At 47.5% G+C, this 20,355-nt stretch overlaps 1 protein-coding gene across 3 annotated transcripts; it reads right to left on the reverse strand.

Annotated features, from left to right (window-relative positions):
* Window positions 1-470: 470 nt before the first annotated feature.
* Window positions 471-19,749, reverse strand: GATA3 (GATA binding protein 3). Of its 3 annotated transcripts, XM_041413450.1 has the most exons (6): window positions 19,565-19,749; window positions 18,331-18,700; window positions 15,308-15,844; window positions 12,196-12,341; window positions 6,725-6,850; window positions 471-872 (listed from the first exon to the last, which is right to left on the reverse strand). In XM_041413450.1, exons 2-6 carry the CDS (start codon window positions 18,569-18,571, stop codon window positions 588-590), a joined length of 1,335 nt encoding a protein of 444 aa, XP_041269384.1. In that variant the 5' UTR covers window positions 18,572-18,700; window positions 19,565-19,749; the 3' UTR covers window positions 471-587. The 3 variants fall into 3 exon arrangements, with proteins under 3 accessions (XP_041269384.1, XP_041269383.1, XP_041269385.1); XM_041413449.1 differs by lacking the exon at window positions 19,565-19,749 and having other exon boundaries at window positions 18,331-18,764; XM_041413451.1 differs by lacking the exon at window positions 19,565-19,749 and having other exon boundaries at window positions 12,196-12,338; window positions 18,331-18,750.
* Window positions 19,750-20,355: the final 606 nt, after the last annotated feature.

The raw sequence follows: 20,355 nt of genomic DNA on the forward strand, positions 1-20,355 counted from the left end.
CATCTTCTTTTTTTTTTTTTCTTTTCCTTTAAAAAAAATCTCTCGGAGTCCTTCATGCCTTTTTCTTTACAGCTCCTCAGATGCAATAAAGTCTTCCTCAAATGTACAGTATTTCTTACAATATAAGTTATATGCAATGTTCAGCGTTTTTTATTTTATTTTATTTTATTTTTTCACAGCACTAGAGATCCTGTCCAATAGGGAATGCAAGTTCTGAATGGCTTATTCACAAATGGTATCCAGATTCAGTGGGTAAGAATACATAGACGCCATAGTGAGTTCCTTTAAAAAGTGGCAAACATCACTTTTTTAAAACTTTTTTTTTACTCTTTTTTCTCTTTTTTTCTTTTTTTCCTTTTTTGTGCTTTTTGTAGTTTTTTTCTGCATTTTTAATTTTTTTTCTCTCTCTTACGCCTTCAAATAACCTTTTTTTTTTTTTTTTAATTTTTTTTTAATTCTTTTTTTTTTCCCCCTCTCCCATTTGATTCAGGACGTCAGACCCATAACCACACGCCTGCAAAAATGCAAGTAGTATATAAAGTAAATCTCATTTTGAGACTGTAAGCATTCAGCAGGGGAGTCTCTTGCTAACCCATGGCAGTGACCATACTGGAGGGGTGGTGAGGTCCGAAGGAGAGGCTGGATGGAGGATGCATCGGTGTCGGTGTGGTCAGCATGTGGCTGGAGTGACTGAAGGGTGAAATGTGGCTGATGGAGGACATGTGTCTGGAGAGGGCGGCGGGGTTAAAGGAGCTGCTCTTGGGAAAGTCTTCGAGGTTGTCATGGACCTTTTTGCACTTTTTGGATTTGCTAGACATCTTTCGGTTTCTGGTCTGAATTCCTTCCTTCTTCATAGTCAGGGGTCTGTTAATCTAAACAAAAATCAATTATTTTTTTTTGTGCTTCCATCCCTTCTCCCCAGATCACCGTGGGATCCGTGTACCCCATGCCCCAGCCCAGTAGGACCAGCTGGTCACAGCCCCCCTCCTCCCCTGCACACACCATGTGCTACCCAGCCTCTCCACTTCCATCCCAAAATTCAGATCCCTCCAGGAAATCCCAAGCTCAGTTGAAATTTCTGAAGACAAGACGACAGAAAATTGCTGGCAGAGCCACACAGGAGCAAAACACACCCGAATAATTCACAGCAGCTGAAAAATTTCAACTATCTGCACATTAGGTAATTGCACTGTGTTTAGGTATGAAACCAATCATTACCTCCTGGAAATATTCCCCACAGACACTGTCTCACCCTGAGGCTTCCTGTCTGATCTAAAACCATTAGCAGCAAGAACTGCTGGGATTTCAGTGCTGTGAGGGGTCTCAGGCTTTCACAGCTCCATTAGGAAGCTGGGCAACTCTCCACAAAAGGAACAGGGTTTTTGTCTTATTTTTCTTCTTTCTAAAGATTTTGCTCTGATCATTCTTTCTGGTTTTCTTTAGCTAATCTGATTTTATTTCTAAAGGCTTCCAGGTTTTTTTAGGGAGGCTGAAACAGGTAACTCTGCTGACCAGCAAAGCATTTTCTACATGTATACGAATGTATCTGTAGGGAAAATAAACATTTAAATTCTCCTCCTGAAACTACACAGCAGAAATTATCATCCATGCATTCATCAGGATTAGGAAATGGTAGCAAAAGATCTGTTGTACACCCTGTAAAAAACTCTTATTATTCTTATTACTTGAGGCTGTCCTGTTCAGGGCCAGGGGTTGGACTTTGATGATTCTAGTGCGTCTCTTCCAACTCAGAGTATTCCATAATTTTGTCATTCTATACTGCACAGACAGCCAGCATCACAACATGTACTAGCACAGGTGACGTGAAACTCCCACAAACCACACTTGGGAAGGGATTTATGCCTCCAATGTCCCTAAACAACCTTAAAAATCCAGGCTTGATAACGTAAATGGGTCTTGCTCTGGCTCCTCTGCAGGATTTCACCTATAGCAGAAGGCAGGAAATCACCCTGAGGCTGAACCATTTTTCATAACAAATGTGAGCACATGATGGTGCTGATGGACATTCTGCAAAAGGGAGAAAAAATTGATTCACAGTCCACCAGAATCTGTGAAGGACAATGACAGGATGTCCCTGCAAAGATTCTGAGCAACTCTTTGTCTGTAAGACCTTAACTCAGCACAAGGAGCAAAGCATTCCCTTCTTCCAGATCACAGCAAAGTTTCACTTGTTGCTCCTCAGCCCTTTTCTGCTCCCTTTTCACAGCATGAGAATCATTCCTGGATTTTTCTCCCTATGGAGGCCAGGATAAAATAGCTCTCTGTTACATGCAAAGATGGAATTATGGGGAGAGGAAGGACCAGGCTCATCTCTTGTTTAGCATCCCAGAGTTTGTCATTCCAGTCTGAATTTGTGACTCCAGGCTCATTTTACCAGCAGTGACAAAAGCCTTCACCTCATCTAAAAATGGGTGAATAAAAGGTTGATTCCTCTGCCTCTGGATAAAGGGTGATGAAGAGAGCAGCCCTGCTTGCCAACAGCTAAAGGTAGGAAGGAAGAATCTGCCCATGATCAGCCCAACAACAGCCCTGCAGCAGCAGCAAGCAAAATTTAAAATGTCATGGGTTCCAAACACATCATAACCCACTTCCCTGGCTTTCTGTCCTCACTGAAGGAATGAGGATGCACACACAAGGATGGTCCTTTGCTCCAGACTGAGACTGGAAAGTTTTGCCTGGCCTGTTTTAAGTTTTTAACAGGGATGTGTCACCCAGGTTCAAAGCCAGGAAGAATTCCCAGGTGAGCCCCACCAGGCAGAAGCATCAGAGGAGGCCAGAAAGTGCCAATCCCTGACAAATCCAGCTCAGATTTGGGGAGGCACACACAGCCCTTGCCCCACCAGCTTTAAATGAGGATCTGTATCACAACACAAAGGCTCAGGGGCAGCCAGAACCAATTTCCAGTTGAAGCAGTAAAGCTGCAAGCTTGAGAGCTGGTTGTGGCAAAGTGACATCAGCCTGGTGGTGGGACTGGGGCTGTTCTGGGTCTTGGAAAAAGCATAGGCTCCTGACCCTTGCTTGGTTTCATGTCCCACAGGACACTGAACACTTCCCCAAAGTAACATCTCTCCTGCTTCATTCAATCTCTAAGAACAGGATGGCCCAGGCCATGATTTGACATGAAACTCGAGCATGGGAACACCAGCTCTGTGTCACCAGGATGGTGACAAAGCCATGGCCAGCCCACAGCTGGGGTCAGAGCTGCCATGCAAGCTGTGGGCTGGCCACATCATCCCAGAGTAAATGGCCTCACACTCGGAGCAGGTAACTAAGCAAAGAGCCAAACAGATAAAGACTCAGATAAATGTCAGGAACCAGTAGAATCAAAGCAGCAAGCTGGAAATTTTTTCCAGTGACTTCAAAGACCAGTCACAGCAGGGTAAAAGAGGTCCCCAAAACATCAAAGCCAAGGACCCATCTCTGTTTCTGGGTAGAGAAATGAAAAACCCGGAGGGAAGACCTTCTCCGTGAAAATTCATTCTGATAAAAATGACAAACACATGCTAAATTAAAATTAAACCAGCCCAACGCATGTATATGAAATTCATTAATTTCAGATGGAGCCAATTAATTATGGGCAGGAATTATGCTCTTTGTTTTATCATATGCAAAATACTGACTGCTCTGCTCTCGGGACACATAGGCCTGCTTTAAGGTATTGTGAAAGGGGCTTTTTCTGACTAATTTTACCAAAAGTAATGACAAATCACTCACTTCTACAGGCCCAGGCCAGCCTGCTGTACACCTCCAGAGAGCAAGGTACTCTTCCACCCATCCCTGAAGTGTGCAAAGGCTCATCCCACTTCTAAGGACTAAAATAACAAGGATGAGAACCCCATATTCAACAGATGAAATCCAGGGGAAAGCCTTAACCATTATAGGTCTGGTCTTGCTCTGACTGAAGACAATGGGATTTTGCCATTGACCTCAATAAGGTCCTGTCACTGAAGTGGATTTATCCTTCAGACATAGTCATTACAACGTTGGGTTAATCTTCCAGGCTGGCTGTATCTTAGAAAGCACTCTGGGATGCCACGGGATGAAAGGCACCGTATCAATGTGAAATATTAGTCATTGTTAATACTGGTGTTAATGGAGACGGCTCTTGTCGAAGTCAGTGGGAGGAATGCCAACAGCTTCACTAAATGCACCCCAAGACTATTATGGTTATTGCTTATATCCTACTGACAAATGGGTTTGCTTAAGCTGTGGGAATCAACAGTAAAACAAACTGATATAGCTCCATGAAAAAATTAACACCATGGAAAAAATTTTGCCGTTTCACTGCAGTCGTTCCCAGTGTGGACATAAAATCTGGGTAAGTTTCAACTGCAGATCAATCCATTAAAACAGCCTAATGATGTTAAGGTCCCAGAAAATTTTATTAAACCCAAAGAAAAGAAAAAATGGGGAGGGGAATGGATAAAACAGCAGACAGGAATTTGTTACAGCCTAGCCTGAAACAGGGTTAAGTCAACTTCCAAGTATCCAAAGACCTTCCACTGGCAATGGCACAACACCCATGCTGACAGCTGCTTGGGAAGGACATGCTACAATCAGCCTCTCTATTTCTGACCCCTCTCCTGATGGAAATCAGGAGATAATATACACACAGGGAGCAGGACCACACTTCTCACCACAGTCATAACTAAAGTAAATACTTTACTAAATAGTAAATACTAAGAATTTAAGAATTTTTTTAAAAAATTCATATCTGGATTTTCGTATCCTGTTTATTTTGCTGCACACAGGAGCTCAGTCCTCTGGGGGTTTCTTTTAAGCAGGATCTATTAATGGCGTTGCTCATAAGGCAAGATACTACTTGACTTTGGTAAGTAGCTGTGCTGAGCTTTTAAGCAGTTGTTGGAGTTTTTAATGAATATGAAAATGGTTCCAATATGCTCAAGGCCTGCCCCATGTCACAAATTTCACAGCTGGATCGGTGTTTCCCTAAATACTGGATCTAGAGGTCAATTCAGGCCAACTAGGTTTGCAGTGTTAGTGCAAAAAATAAAAGGATAAGCTCTTGCAGGCACATTTCTGGAGAACCTCAGCACTGAGACACCATTCTAAACACTCCAGGAGGAACTTTCTCCAATCAGATGTCTACAATGGAATCAGACACATCGTAACTCATCATCCTGCCATCTTTTGCAGGCATGGGGAGGACCTATTCAAGGGTAGAAGTCACCCCATTGAAACACAAGCATCCACCAGCACCAGCTGAGAAGAGCCTGTTTTCTTCAAAGGGCTTTGCTGGCTACAGGAGGAGCAGCTCCTTGCGATTTCCCAGGCTAAATTATTTAAGTCCTACCACTGGTGGCTATAAGGCCAAAATGGAAACAGAGCACCACCATATATCCCCTGCTCGGTGAAGCTGGCTGACCTTGATCCCTTCTTGCCAAGGAAATAGCAAACAGAATATTTTCTCATGATATTCTGAGAGTTTTCATGCTGCGTCCAACCCAGTGTGTTTGCAGTGATCACACTGAGAGTTTGATGACAAGCTTTACTTGCTACATGAGACTCAAAGCGTGCTGAGACACCTGCCCACTAAAAGGTAAACACAGTTTCCTTTTTTCCAAGAGAGATGCCTCCCATGAAACAGGTGAAAAATTAGCCTGATTGTTTGTTGGGGGGTTTTTTTCTACTTAATCCAAACTTGTTTACTCATCCTAAGAAACCAAACAGTTTGAAATAACAAATGGAAGGGACTGAGATACCACAAGGGTTGGATGCCCCATGAAACCCGATACGTCTTTGATGTGTTTCCATGGGTGGACATAAAGGCAAAACATAGCCCCAGATTTCCAAACCAAACACAGAGCAATCAACCACTAGTGGAAAAAAATATATATCAAAGCAGAGACATTGGAAGTCTTTTCCTTCTTTTGACATAATAATTATTCTAATGCCACAAGTGGAATGAGAGGAACAGGAGTAGCCTTAAGTCTCCTTTATTAGCAGTATTATTCAGTAGAAGACTTTTCAGGTCCCTTTAGCTCTTTGCCTGGGGCACATATCCCTGGTTCCTGAAAGCTGGCTTTGCATGGAGATATTAGATTAAATCTGCCAGCCATTTCATTTCATTTCATTTCATTTCATTTCTCCTTCTCTTCCATGACAGATGCTTTGAAATTCGCATCACAGGTTGAGCAGACTCTGCAACCCGCTAACTAAATCAAGTCCTTTTTTGGTTTGGGACTCATTTGCATCAACCAGCAAGAACACAGGGCCTAAATAAATCATCTCTGGGGACAGCACAAAGGCAGCCAAAAACCCAAGAATGATCTAAATAGTTTCTGGCACATATTTCTTTTTTTCCAGAGTTTGTATTTGCTGGAGGAACCAAGCTACGCATAGGAGGGGTATCGGCTTGCAGGACAGTGTGTTGTCTTTTCCAACTCTGTGAGCCCAATCAGCAGCAGATAATGTCTCTCTGTGTTGACCCACCCCTCCTTTCTTGGCTCACGCAAGGAAAAGCTCTAACATTACCCATGGACAGCCTTGTTTTATACCTCCCCAAGTTGGATAGGCTACGTTTGAAAGGCTGACGACTCATCGCTCCAAACCCCAAGGTCTCCAAAGGGATAACAGAAGTCTCGGCACCACCCGAGACTGGAAATCCTCAAGTTAAGGAAGCGTTTGGATCATTGAGCACCAAAGATGAGACCCCATTATTGAGTATTACAGTCACACTTACATTGTGCAGCTTGTAGTAGAGCCCACAGGCATTACAGACGGGATCGCCGTTGGCATTTCTCCTCCACAGGGTGGTAGTGGTGGTCTGACAGTTTGCACAGGACGTGCCCGCCCTCCTGGCTGCAGACTGTGGGAAGGAGGGAAAGAGAAGGAGAGGAAGAGAAAAACACCAGTGTCAAAAAAAAAAAAATGCAATCAGCAAAATTTCTGAGAAAGAAAACATCAACCCTGCAAGACTGACGCACATCAGCAGAGGCCTCCAGAAACTGACTTGTGAGAACAAATAATAATTGTGAAAAAAAATCCCCAAGGTACTTTAATCCCAAATTATATGTGAACTGAATCAGGTGCCAAAGGGCATCCTAAAAGTGAGTGCTAAACCTCTGATAGAACTCATCAAAATTAGCAGCGCTGACACAGCCCATTCCAGAGGGGAAAATGTTATTTAAATGCCAACATGTCTTTCCATCTTAATTCTCCCAGACCCCCCAGGGGTCTAATTCTGCAGTCAGGGCCTGAACTGACAATTGCTGGAGTCGAGGGCGTGAGTCACTCCAGCTCCAGCGAGCGGCGGGTGAGACCAGGGTGGGCAGCTGCTCGCCGGGCCCGACCGCAAGCGCAGCCCGGTCCCGTAAACTCAGCTCAGCTTCAAAGGAGACAGGCTCCAGATCGGAAATAACACTGTGGCAAAGAGCAAGAATCCCAACTTTTTAATTACACCTTTTTCTCAGCCCAAACCTTCATGTTTATTTAAGGATTGGTAACAAGCCTGAAAGAAGAATTTACCATTTCATAAAGGGGTAGGAACAAGAAAAAAAATCTACGTGGCAAAGTGTATACAGAAGCTTTTTTTGTTAGCTGTGATAATGACTTAGCAAAGTCAAATTTAGTAAAGTTGCTTTCTTTCACATGCATAAATTCGTACTTAGCATTTAAAAACTGTAACTCTATCAAACAAATTGTCCTTCTGCCTCTGAAGGAGGAACAGGAGCTTTCAGACTGCTGTGTGAGCGCGTATGCATGCTTGCGTGTGTGCAAATGCCTACAGCTCCTAAAAAAAAAGACCTTTAGATCCCCATCCTATCTATTCTTCATCAATATGACATGGTCCCAGAGCTCTGATTTCATCCCGATGCGTTGCTTTCAATGGAACTGCTCATGTGCTTAAAGTTAAAACATGTGCTTAAGCGATTTGCCAGATCATAGCAATGCTTGGCACCTTGCAGAACTGAGCCTTTAATGCTCTCTTTTGTGCTCTTACTGTTTCAAATTTACCCCTCACCCCACACAGCCGCACACTGTAGCACATCCAACATTGAAAAAAAAAAAAAGAAAGAAAATACCGCATCTTTGGATACCGTACAACAAACCCAAAATGCAAACATGGACACTGGCACAGCCTTAGCGTTAATACCAACTCTTGTTAGGTCATGTTGCAATTTTAATCATAATTGAATGCGGCGTAGGTGGAGAGAGGACGGGTTGGTTTTTCTTTAGATAGGGGAGGATTTTTTTTTCTTTTAATTAGACAAAAAGGACTGTCTAAAAAATAAATAAGACAATGCCCATGAGCACTAGGAAGCATCACAGAGCGGCTGATCTGACAGTGGCTCTCTCAGGCTGCCCGTAGGGACAGTTCCATTTTGTCTGACCATAAACCACTGTGAACCAAGCCAGTCCCAAGGAAGCTTTTAGCTAACTTCTCTGTGCTGGTGACCAGCAGGAGCTGGGGACTTTGCAAAATCCCAGGGCCAGCAGAGAAGACAAAACATCCCACCATGAAGAGCAGAGCCACAAACTGATGCACGCATACCTCCTGACCATGCCATGGACCCAAACTGGGCTCCCTTCAAAATCACCAGGATAATGAAATAATGAGTCTGTTCCAAAGGCAGCAAGGAGACAACAGCTTGCAAAGCCAAGTTCTCGCTAAAGAGCTGGAGAAGAGTCTGCAGATCTCTTCCCCCCAACTCCTGACACTCGGCGCCCATGGCTTGGAGGGGCACGAGGCTGGATTGAGTCTCTTGGTGGCAGCTTTGCTTTTATCAGACCCAAAAATCAAGCCTAAGGAAATTTCTAAAAACCAGTGATATTTGGCTCAGCCCACACAGGGGAAACATCCCCTTTGAAGATATTTGGGGTTTCTACACAGCGCTCGCCGTAATTTCTCTTACAGCAAGAGCGTTCAAAAGACACGCCTGGTCACCACCTCGCTGCCTTCAAACAAATTCTGACATTAAATAAGCAAATAAATCACAACGTCTACTGTCTTCTCTTAAACTATTTCCAACTACTGTGTTTCACTTGCAAAAATTCAGCATCATTAGCTGAGTATTTTAAGCTCTTTCGGTCCCAGGGTGCACCTTTTATGCTGTACCAACTTCTACCGGAGACAGAGGCAGCGGGCAGGAAACAATGAATAATAACGCTATTGTAAAGCTCCAGCAATGGCATCCACTGACGCTAATCAACGACTCGGGGCCTGGCCATGGCAGTAATGGGATGACTAATTAGCTGCCCCATATCATCTATAGGACCACAGCTGCCAGTGAGCAAAGACACAACTTCAGAAGCGCTAGCAGTGATGAAAAGGTGAAATTGAGGAGGTTGGAGGAACCAAGTACTAATAAAGATGCTTAATTAAGGGGCATTTTCAATGTCTGCATTTACCCACAAAGCTCCAAGCATCATTTTCCTAAAATAATATTGTATGTGCATGGGCCTGCTGAGAAATTGGCTATAATCCTTCCAAAACCAGCTTGGCTTGACTTGGAAACAGAGAGCTCTGCATCTGCATGGGCAGGGAATGGGAGAAAAAACTAAAGAAAGATTTTAATCTCAGCAGTGAAGGGGTTGCCACTGCCTGTGACAAGAACAGGAATGTCCTCCAGGAGGGCTGAAGATTTTTTAGGCAGCGATGGTGTGGTACCACCTGCCTGTTCTTGATTTCCCTGCCAACATCTCCAGGTCTTTCTCTCTCAAGATGAAGCAGAGCTGTCTGAGCCCTCTCGGCCAGCAAGACTTCATCCCTGTCACCTAAAGAACACCCTCACAAAGACACCCATTGAATTTAACAAGGCTTGGGCTGTGTTCTCAGCATCTAAGAATTTCTTTGCCTCCTCTCTCCCACCCATCAAATCCTATCATTAGTTTCAGCACAGCTGTGATCAGAGCCTATGAAACCAGCCCGAGGTCAGGCAGGAAACTTGTGGCAGAGGGAAGGAGCTGGATCCCCACCCAGAGCCTCCATCCCCAGCCTTGCCCAGCCCGCCTGCCTTTACAGCAGGAGAGATCCAGTCAAGCCACAGCTACATGCACGTCCACATCCAGGCACAGAAAATGCAAATGCAAGTCCAGCTCTGGTGCCTTCTGACTAAATTTTTTTCCAGAGGTCAGCAAGGGAAATAAATAGAGGTGCAAACAGCATTAGGGACGTTTGTCTTTTTTTTTCTTTTTCCCAGGCAGTCCTGGGGGGTGGAGGGTGGTGGGGTGAGGGAAGTAGAAAAATCAAATTTCACATTTAGCAAAGGCCACATTTAAAGAAGGGGAACTTTTTGTAACTTTAACTAAAATGCCCAAAGATTGGAGCGATAACGCAAGACAAGGTCTCTCTTTACTTCTTCTCTTTCTTCCTCTTTTTCTTTTCCCCCAAGAATGACCTTTTACTATGTATTTATTTATATAGTTCATTTTACATGTGCCGGGCTCAGGGTGACTCGGGACATTCTTTCGTGGTTCCATCAGACACTTTTTAAAAGCTCTCCCCCTCTTTCCAGCCGCTTTCCTATTCTGCCTCCCCCTCTGCTTGTTTGGATACGCTCAAGCTCCTGTGTGTTTGGACTGGGGAAACGGAGCTGTTGTTTAGGAGTTATCTCCAGGGCTCAGATATCCGGCAGCTTTTTCCTAGGAAGTTAACTTTACACATAGAGAGAGAACGAGGGGAAAAAAAAAAAAATAAAGAAAACGAGGGCTGTGTGTTTAAGACAGAAGGGCCAGGGGGGAGGAGGAGAAGAGAACAAGAGAGCTGCCCAAAAAAATCAAAATTCCAGCCTGTACTTCCCTCCCTAGAAAGCTTTTCCTCTTTTCTAACAAGGTTATGAAAGATGAGAAAGACAAACATTTTCCTATACGGGAAAAGCCCATATAGGAGGGCACGGAGAGGTTTCACACACAGGAAGTTTGGCAGGGTAGAGGAGCAAACCCACACCTTCCCCAAAACTCACACTGCCAGACAGAGCTATTGCTGGTGCCCCTCACAGCATAGCCCTTCCTGGGAATGTGCCCTGCAAATGCTTCCCAGAGCCAGAGGGGACAAAGCTGGTACAATTTTATGGGTGTCTCAGAGGTGAGGAAGCTGATCCCGACCTAAGAGCTGTGAGCACCTTCAAGAGGAACTCAAATGAACCAGCCCTGTCCTGCCTGCGGGCTCTGGCCATGCCAGGCACAAGCCTCACCAAACTGGCCAGATCCATCCATCAGCTCAGAAATTCCAGAGAGGAAAGGGCCAGTTTTCCTCCATATTTTGAGCAGCCCTCAGGAGCCTTTCCACATCTTTAATCCTGACAAAACCAAACGTGCCTCGATTCGAAACATTCAATAACTTCCCAAGCAGGGACCATAATTTTTTCCCCCACTTGATATATTTTTCCCCTTGTGGTCTGCCTGATTATTTGCCAAATACACTTTAACACATTTATTAGCCATGCCCACAGCTTCCAGACCTTTTTGTGGCTTCCAGGGAAATGCATGAATAGATCGCTGGGGATGCTGTAACGTATTGCCTGTGCTTAGAACAGTCACCATTCTTGTAACTATTATTTCAAACAGTTACCCACACATTTCATCTTCCTCCAGCTTCTGTAGCAAGGGCACACTCTTGGCTTTGCACGCTCACGATGCTCTCTGCCTTGTGGCCTTGTGACACCATTTGAGACCCAGATGGCACAGACATAAATGACCACACCAGGTACCAGTGGCACCAGGACCTGATGGTTCCAGCTCTTTGCAGGACCAGTGACACCCCAGTGACACCTGGGATCCATGACACCACCAGCCAAGGGGGATAGAGACACATTAAAGAGTGGAGGGCAGAAGTTTGGAGAGCACAGGAGAAATCCTGTATTCCTGATAATCTCTTTGGCCACTAGGAAATTATTGTCCTCCCCTTAGGCCCTGGAAAATGTCACTGTCCTCGGGTCACCATCCAGAAGCACAGTGTGGAGTTGAAAACTCCCTTCTGGTTTGCAAGAAGCCCTGGATCTTGACTTTTAAGCCTGTTTTGCAGTTTGCAAGAGGATCAGGCAATGGAGGCCCACAGCATCTGGGACCAACTCCCCAAGCATCCCTCCCTCCCAGCCCTCGGACACAGTGGGACCAGTGGGAGCTGGCTGAGGTTCCCTGTCCATCCAGAGCTGCAGATTGGAAGCAAAAGCTGCAGAAGAAGAAGAAAGAATAAAATAGAAGGAGACTCACCAGTCTTCTCTTGGGTTTGATCAGGGGCCGGTTCTGCCCGTTCATTTTGTGGTAGAGTCCACAGGCGTTACACAAATAGTGCCCAGTGCCGTCTCTTCTCCACAGAGGGGTTGAGGTAGCCCCACAATTTACACACTCCCTGCCTTCTGGAAACAAGAGAGCACACGGTTCACTTAGGGAAAGCAGAGACAAAAGGGGCTGGGGAAAGCCCCCCCTCACCAAAAAACCCCACAACCTCCCCAGAGACCCAGCCATGCCAGACCCTGCCAGTGCCCCCCAAGCTCAGGATTTCCAAAAAAGGGTCCAAAGCCACGAGTGAACGATGTCCCTGGCACAGTCTGGTGGGGTCTGATCCTGTTCCCCTCCCCAGCACTGCTCCACAGGCAGCATCAGGCCTGTGTCCCAGCAGCAAGGAAGAGGGATGGTGACAATGACAACCCTAATGCCATGGTGGCTCAAGAGACTCCCCAAAGAAGCTCTCACTCCTCCCACAGGTCTCTTTGGGGGAGTGGGGGGAGCTGACAATTTCCCCTGGCCTTTGGATTAAGGGCTCCTACAACTCTGGAGACCCCATGTTTCCATAGGCACCAGAAAAACCTTGGCAGGCTTCGCAAGAAGCTTCCAGCCCTCTACACCCAAAATGTTGGATACAGAATTTAAGTCCATGACCCCCTTTCTGATGTGTATGAGGACCCCAGTGTCACTCCTTGAGCATTCTTCCAGCTCCCAGGGGCATTCATGAGCCTGGAGGGCTCTTCCCCTGGCCTCAGGTCAAGCCACATCAAGGATCCCCAAAATAATCACAGACAATCCCCAAAACATCTCCCCAGCTCCAGCCAATACATAACAACTCCAACAATATCTGCTATTGATTAATTTGAAATTAAGCCTCCACCACCCAAAACTTTCAGAAACTCCTCTGGTTTCCCCACCACATCTGCAGCCTGATGGTCCATCCTGGCTATCTGGGATAGCACACAGCCCCAAGCCTGATTTGTAAGTTCTTTCACTCCTTCTTCTTTTTGGGCACCTCTTTATCCTCTCCTTAGCTACTGCAGCGGGAGCTCTCCCCCAGCCCACCAGTTCCCAGCTTGGAGGAGGGAGCTGGGAGGGTGCAGACCCTGCCTCTCAGCTACTTTCAGAGGGTTGAGTGTTTTTTTGTTGCCTCTTTGGTTTGGTGGGCAAAGTTTTTCGGTACCTAACATCAGCTGTGGCCCACCTGAAAGCAGAGCAGAGCAGAGCCAGCTCAGCACAGAGCCGGCTCCCCGCTGCCCCAGCCCGTGCTGCCTTCGAGCAAGAGGCATCCGTGCCCTAACCACAAACTGCAACCGTTTTTCCAGAGCCTTCGCACTGAACCCCTCTTCTCTCACACCTCCCCAGCAACTACAACAACAACAAAAAAATACATTTGCACCCGTTTCTCCCTCTTTTATCCTGCAGAATCACCCCCTTCCTCCTTTTTCTCCAGCTCTAACCCTCTTTGTCTGAGAGGTCCTAGCTTGCTAAGATCGACTTCTAAAGGTGAAAAAAAAAAAAAAAAAAAAAGGGAAAAAAAAAAAAAAAAAAAAAGGGAAAAAAAAAAAAAAAAAAAAAGAGAGAGAAAGAGAAAAAAAAATAGGTGTTGCTGCTGGGGTTGGTTTATCACGAACCGCAGATGTCTTTCTAGAAGGTAAAGTAACAGAAAGTGGCAAAAGGAAAACAAGAGGGGAGGGTGGAGGGGGGCCGAGACGGTTTGAAAATACCGCGCAGCCGGTGGGTGCCCCGGCGGGAGCTGCGGCTCGGCGGGCGCCGGGGCGGCCGGGGGATGCTCAGCACCGCCCGGGGCGACAATAAACCGGTCCCTACCCCGGACACAGCGCCCGGCCCGTACTGGGGCCAGGCGGGGAGCCGGTCCCGTTAATACCCAGGTCGTTTTGTTCCCCTCCGGTTAAACGGGGCAGCCGGTCCCGGGCTGTTTGAGTCTCTGTCCCTCTCTTTTGTTTCACCCCATCTCTCTCTCTCTCTCTCTCTCCTGCTTTTTAATACAAAACATACAGGTCTGGGTTTTTTTGTCACTCTAACCGCATCCGGACTCTATTAAAGTTCCTGGCGCTGGATAAACAATGCAACTGTCGCGTGCAGCAGTCTGAAAATAATTGGATTAGCTCAAACATATCAGCTAAATAGAGACAGTCCCTGCTCAGACAGACAGAGTAAATGTCACCCTGGAAAAACCCTGAAAACTGATCTCATTCATGCCAGGCAACCCCGCAGCAGCCTCCTCGGAAAAACAAAATAGAGAAGGAAAAAAAAAAAATTTAAAGGGGGAAAAAGAGTTTTGACTAATCGCCCTTTCCTCTGCACACAAACACACTCCCCTCGGCTCACTCCCAGCCCTCCGTGCACACAAACCCGGTCCAAGCCCGGCGTGTTCAGCCGTCGGGAGCCGGAGCCGCGCAGCCCCTCGCACCCCATTCCGCGGGTGCGCACAGAGCTGGGGCCCTCCGCTTCCCCCGGGAAAGGCGGCCGGGGGGACACTTTTGGGGACTCTCCTTGTGGGTGATCCAAACCCCCTGGCACGGAGCTGGCTGGGGCTGGGGGCTGCGTGGGCGAACTCTCCGCAGCGCCCCGGGGAAAACCCTCCCCGCATCCCCGGGCGCCGCTTGGGAAGAGGCCCTGGGAAGAGCGAGGCGGAGGGCGGGCGGGGGAAGTTGGCCGGGATTTAGCACCATTATTAAAATACAGAGAGATCACCAATGCTGCGGTTCCCTCGGTTTCGCTTCCTCCCCGGGCGCCGCAGCTGAGCGCACCGTGGGCGCTGGAGGGGCCGGGTCGCCCCCGGGACTGGAGCCCCGCGGCACCGGGTGGGTGCTTTGGGTTCCTGGGCCTGGTTCTATCCCCAGCCAGGGCTGGACAAGGGGGAATTTGGTTATAAACCTAGCAGAGCAACCTGTGAGGAAGGTGAAGTGTCGTGTGCGTCCCCCACGAGGGCTTCAGCCCCTGCTGCTCGTCACACGGATGCTGCAGCACATGTCCCTGCGTGCGGGGGTCAGCCCCATCCCTTTGCCCCCCACTTTTCCGCCCCTCAGCTTCCTCTCCCGAGCAACGGGGATGAAGAAGCCAAAAGCCCTACCTGTGCTTGACCGTGCTTTTGGTCGCGATTTACACCCAAAGCCGGTTGGCGATCCTCCTAAGAGGCTACTGGGGGGAAAAAGTCCAGAGCCATATTCTGGGACATACGGTGGGTAGGTAGTGATGGGGTGATGAGCGGAGGAGGCGGCTCCTCCTAAAGAGGCCATGCTGCTCCGAGAGTGAGAGGACTCCAGCTTCATGGTATCGGCCAGGGACACCTGGTATTTGATGCATTCCTTCTCGTCCTGCCGGGTGGAGCCGGTGGAGCCGGGGGTGGAGATGGACGGATCCGGGGACACATCTTTAGGAGGGGTCGGCGGGAAGGTGAAAAGGTGCGGGCTGGAGTGGCCGGCGGATAAAGTGGAAGAGGAGGCGGGTGGGTAGACGGAAAGGGGTCCCGGTGAGCTGTGATGGATGGAGGTCTTGGAGAAGGGGCTGAGGTTCCAGGGGGAAGCGCTGTGGTGGCTGCTCAGCGCCTTGCTCCCGTCCAGCCAGGGCAGCGAGCCGTGCAGCAGCGGGGGACGGCACACCTGGCTCCCTGCTCGGAGAAAACACGGAGACACGTCGGTCACATCCCTCTGCCACCCTGGCAAAGCCCCCCGTGGGGGTCCCGGGACGTGCTTCCCCCACCACCATCCCTCGTCCTTCCCAAACAGATCAGCATTGGGGGGAACAAGGAAAATTACGTCTGATGAGAAACCCCGTTCATTAAAAATTAAATTTTAAAAGCTACAAGAGCAAGGGGTGGCAGCTCTGGTCCTGTTGAGGAATGAGTTTTGGGGTCGGGACCCTTCAAGCAGGGTGCCAGCCCTGTGGCACGGGATTTGGTGAGCTCTGCTTCACTCTCTCCGTTTTCCAGGCAATCCCACGAAGACTTTGAAGCAAAGATCCTGCGTGAAATTGCCAAGTCCCGACTGCAGAAATTTTTTTTTTTGTTTTTCCTTAGCTGGAAAATGATTTCCTGAACAGAGCCATGAGCTATAAACCCTGGGAATTCTCTGGTCAAACGAAGAAGACCAGAAAATGCCCACAGACATGACAATAACCTTTGGAACAGGATTGATAAACTTTGCAAAACACTCAGTTTGTCTTTTCTTCTTCCATGAGACTGCACAGAAATGTTAGCTGGCTTTTTTTGCGATGATATGGCACACGCAGAGGGTACCAACTGCCTCAAAAGAAACGCTCCATACCCTTTTTGTGACAAGAGACACTTCACGTGTCTTTTAAAAGACAGACCGGGACTTTGTGGGGGGAAAAAAATCCACTAGATTTCTGCAGTCAAATCTTTTTCCCTTTAGTTATAAATATTCCTAAGGGCTTGTACCTGATATTTTAAATCATTTTCGGCCCTTCCTAAACAAATAGAAGAATACATCCTAAGAATTAAATCTATCCAAATCACAGCAACTTGGGTGAATGGCTGTAAGACGGAAAACACAGTTATTCAATTGGAAGGGAGCAAGTTTGTGTCTGATGATAAAGCCCTGGAAAGTCTCTGACACCTAGAGATCTTTAACCTCTGTAGGCATTGTGATATGTGTATAGAGATTGCTAAACATACAGAAGGAGAGATGCAAACACCGATGTATAGAGCCACAGACAGTTACAGGGTGGACACATTTGTTTGCATGGGGAGCTCCTGTGTGTCTAGAAAAGCTCCAGACTGGTTTTCACCATACCAGGCACTCATGAACAATACTGAAAGTCGCTGCTCAAAAGGAAGGGAAGGTGGGTTATACGAATAGAAAGGGTCAAGATTCATTATCTTCTCCAGGAAGTAGCATAGTAAATAATATTCAGGCTAGATCAGAGAGACCGCATTTCCACTTTCTGCTGATATATTGGGAAAAAAAATGAAAAGGGAAGAAAAGAAAGAAAGGACAAAGGCTGCTGATCCTTAAAAATAATTGTTTTAAAGGGACTAATAGCAGAACAATGCAGCTACTGAGCGGAGGCTAATGCAGGCTCGCACTCAACAAGTTGCTGAGGGCTGGGAGCAGCCTCCTGAACCCGCTCGGCTCCATCTCCACTCCACTCATCCCATTTTCTCCATGATTTTGGGGTTATTTCCACTGTAAACCTCGGGGATTTAGATTTTGCCACTACAGAGATCACTGTCCGTCTTCACAAACCACGCTCTGTTCTTTTCCCTCCTTTTTTTTTTTCTTTTTTGTATTTCTTTCCTTATTTTTTGAACCATCCAGGTAAACTCCAGCTATAAATACTGAACCTCTCCACTTCTTCATAAAAGATGGCACCAAAGTGCTCATCCCTCCGTGGAGCTGGGCCCCATCGGCCCCAGGTATTTCACCTCCTTTCTGAGAGCTGTGACCCAGGAACAAGATTCACATTGTGGATTCACCTTCCTGCGGGACCCTCAGGACAACTCACCAGGTCTGCTACCTAAATACACCACGGGCTGTATTTTTTTTTTAGTTTCTTTCTTATTTTAAACCCATGCCATGGTGCTGCCCTGGGTATGTGTGCAAAACTTTCGTCCCAAGCCTAACAAGCTCACCAAGTGCGAATTAAATAGCCCAAGCGTGAGGACAACGGGGTCACTTTCACACCCCTGCTCTCCAGCTTGCTTTGCTTCCCCAGAGCAGCTTAATCGTGCAAAAACCAAACACAGTGTGAAAACACTAACTGTTAGCCTAATTAAAGAGAGGGGGAGAAACCAAAGCGAAAGAGAAGGGAGCAAGAGGAGGAAGTCAAGAGGAAGATGAAAAAGAAAGAAATAGAAGGAAGGAGAGCAAGAGGGAAAGGAGAGAGGGAAGAGGGATGTGATATAAAAAGAGAGGATGAAAGAAAGTGAGAAAGAGAGGAAGAAAAAGAGAAAGAGAAGAAAGAAAGAAGAAAGAAAAAAAAAAAAAAAAAAGAAAGGGAAAGGAAGGAAGCCTAAATTTTTATTTATTTCCAATAAGCCAACCCCAAAATCCACCCGTGACGTAGATTCCCCGCCGCCAGGAGAGGGTCTGCCGGGCAGCAGCGGGGGGCTCGGGGCTCGGCGGGGACACTCACCGTGGTGCGCCGTGGGGTACCGCTGCACCGTGGCTCTCACGGAGTTGCCGTAGTACGGCGGGACGGGGTTGCCTTGTCCGTCGATATTAAAAAGTACATCCACTTCCTCGGCGAGAGGATACTGCGTGGGGTCCATGTAGGTATGGCCAAGCGAGGGGTGATGCGAGTCCGGGTGCTGCCCATTGAGCACGGCCGGGTGGTGGTGGCTCACCCACCGCGGCTGGTCCGTGGAGACCTCCATCTTCCGCGCTCGCTGCTGCTCTTCCTCCTCCTCCTCCTCCTCAGCAAGGCGCGGAGGGCTTGAGATGGGAGCGGGAGAGGCTGCCGGAGTTATGCAGCGCAGGGCGGGGAAAAGTGCTCGGCGAGTTTTCTGGTTAGGTTTGGTTTGAAGTGGAGGGAGTAGGGGGGTATGGTGATAAACGATCGATTCCAAAAAAAAAAAAAAAAAAAAAAAAAAAAAAAAAAAAAAAGGGGGAAATAATAAAATAAAATTAAAAGGGAGGAAAAAAGGGAAAACAAACAAAAAAAAACCTCGGGGGAAAAATTTCTCTACGAAGCGAGATCCCCTCGTTTCTTCCGCTCTGTTGCAGATGTTTCTCTTCTTTGATCACCTGTAACGAGAAAGAGGAAAGGGAAGGAGCAGAGAGGAGAGAGAGAGAGAGAGGCAGGGAGAGAAACACGTACTTGAGAAGTTCTGAACTTTAGCACCTGACTTTTTAGGCAGGAGCAAACCCATCCCATCCCTCGGCAGCCATCCCTGGGAAGCGCCTGCTCTGCCCTGGACCCACCTCTCCCAGCGCCTCTTTCTCTTTCGCTCTCTCCCGGCTCGGAGCGCAGCCCAGCAACTCCTGCCGCCCAGCTCTTACTTTTCCTTGGGTTGTTTTGTTTTTGTTTTTGTTTTTTTTTTTGGCTTTTCTCTTTTTTTTTTTTTTTTTTTTTTTTCGCGGTTGTTTGCTTATTTTTTTATTTGTTCCATTTGCACCTGAGAAGCTCCAGTGGCTTAAGCCGGTGAGAACTTGTGCCATTCGCTGCCGCGCAGCCCAGAGTCACTTTGATTGCTCATTAATTATTATGCAACCGAGAAAGGGGGGAACAGGGGGAAAAGAGAAGGGAGGGAAGGGGTAAAGCGATGGGGGGGTGAAAGGAAAGGAGCGAGGAAAAAAGGAGGGTGGGGAGAGGGAGGAAAAAGAAAAATTTTAAAAGCGACAAGTTGCTCAAGAAATTCCGCACAAACCTTGGTGGAGAAGCAGAATGTGACCCAGGAGGGATGAAGCTGAAAGTGCTTGATCAGATCAGAGTGTGCTCGCTCGCACTATTTTGTTTTCCCTACTTTTTTTCCTCCTCTCTCTCTCTCTCTTCCCCCCGCCCCTTATTTTTTTTCCTTTTTTTTCTTTTTTTTTCTTTTTCTTTTTTTTTTTGTTTTTTTTACAGGGAAGGCATTCTTTCTGAAAGGAGCAGGATGGCGCCAGCCGGCTCAGTGCTTACAGACAGCTGTGGCGAGACGCAACTTAAGGAGGTTCCAGTGTCATAAGCCCGGCGGAGGCGGAGCCTGAGCCGGGACCGGCCGGGCGCTCCGGCCGCCCCCGCGCTGCCCCCGCGGGAACCCCCGGCCACAAACTTCTCTTCACGTCCCTTCCACACTCCCTTTTTTTAAATTTATTTTTTACATTTTTCTCTTTTTTTTTTTTTTTTTTTTTTTTTAAGGGGGAAATTAAGTTTTCCCGCTGTCCCAGAAACTCAAGAGAGTGGCCAGCCCGGAGAGATGGTGATTGGAGGGGATGGGTTGGCTTCTCGGGGGGACACCCGGGGGATGCCAGCGGGCTGGGGACCCCCGGGAGCAAGGATGTGCGGGCAGGTGCAGGACCGGGGGGCTCCCCGCTGGAATAAAGCTGCAGCGGCGCGGCTCAGAAGGGATTAGTTATTGTTATATTTAAGGATACAAGCGCACAGCACGGCCACGTTTGTACACTCCATCTGGGGAGGTTTTGGGGGGTGTTTTTTCACCCTTCTTGCCCCGCTGGGGAC

Source organism: Onychostruthus taczanowskii, unplaced genomic scaffold (genome assembly GCF_017590055.1).
Source record: "Onychostruthus taczanowskii isolate IOZ18803 unplaced genomic scaffold, ASM1759005v1 scaffold41, whole genome shotgun sequence".
Lineage (NCBI taxonomy): Eukaryota > Metazoa > Chordata > Aves > Passeriformes > Passeridae > Onychostruthus > Onychostruthus taczanowskii.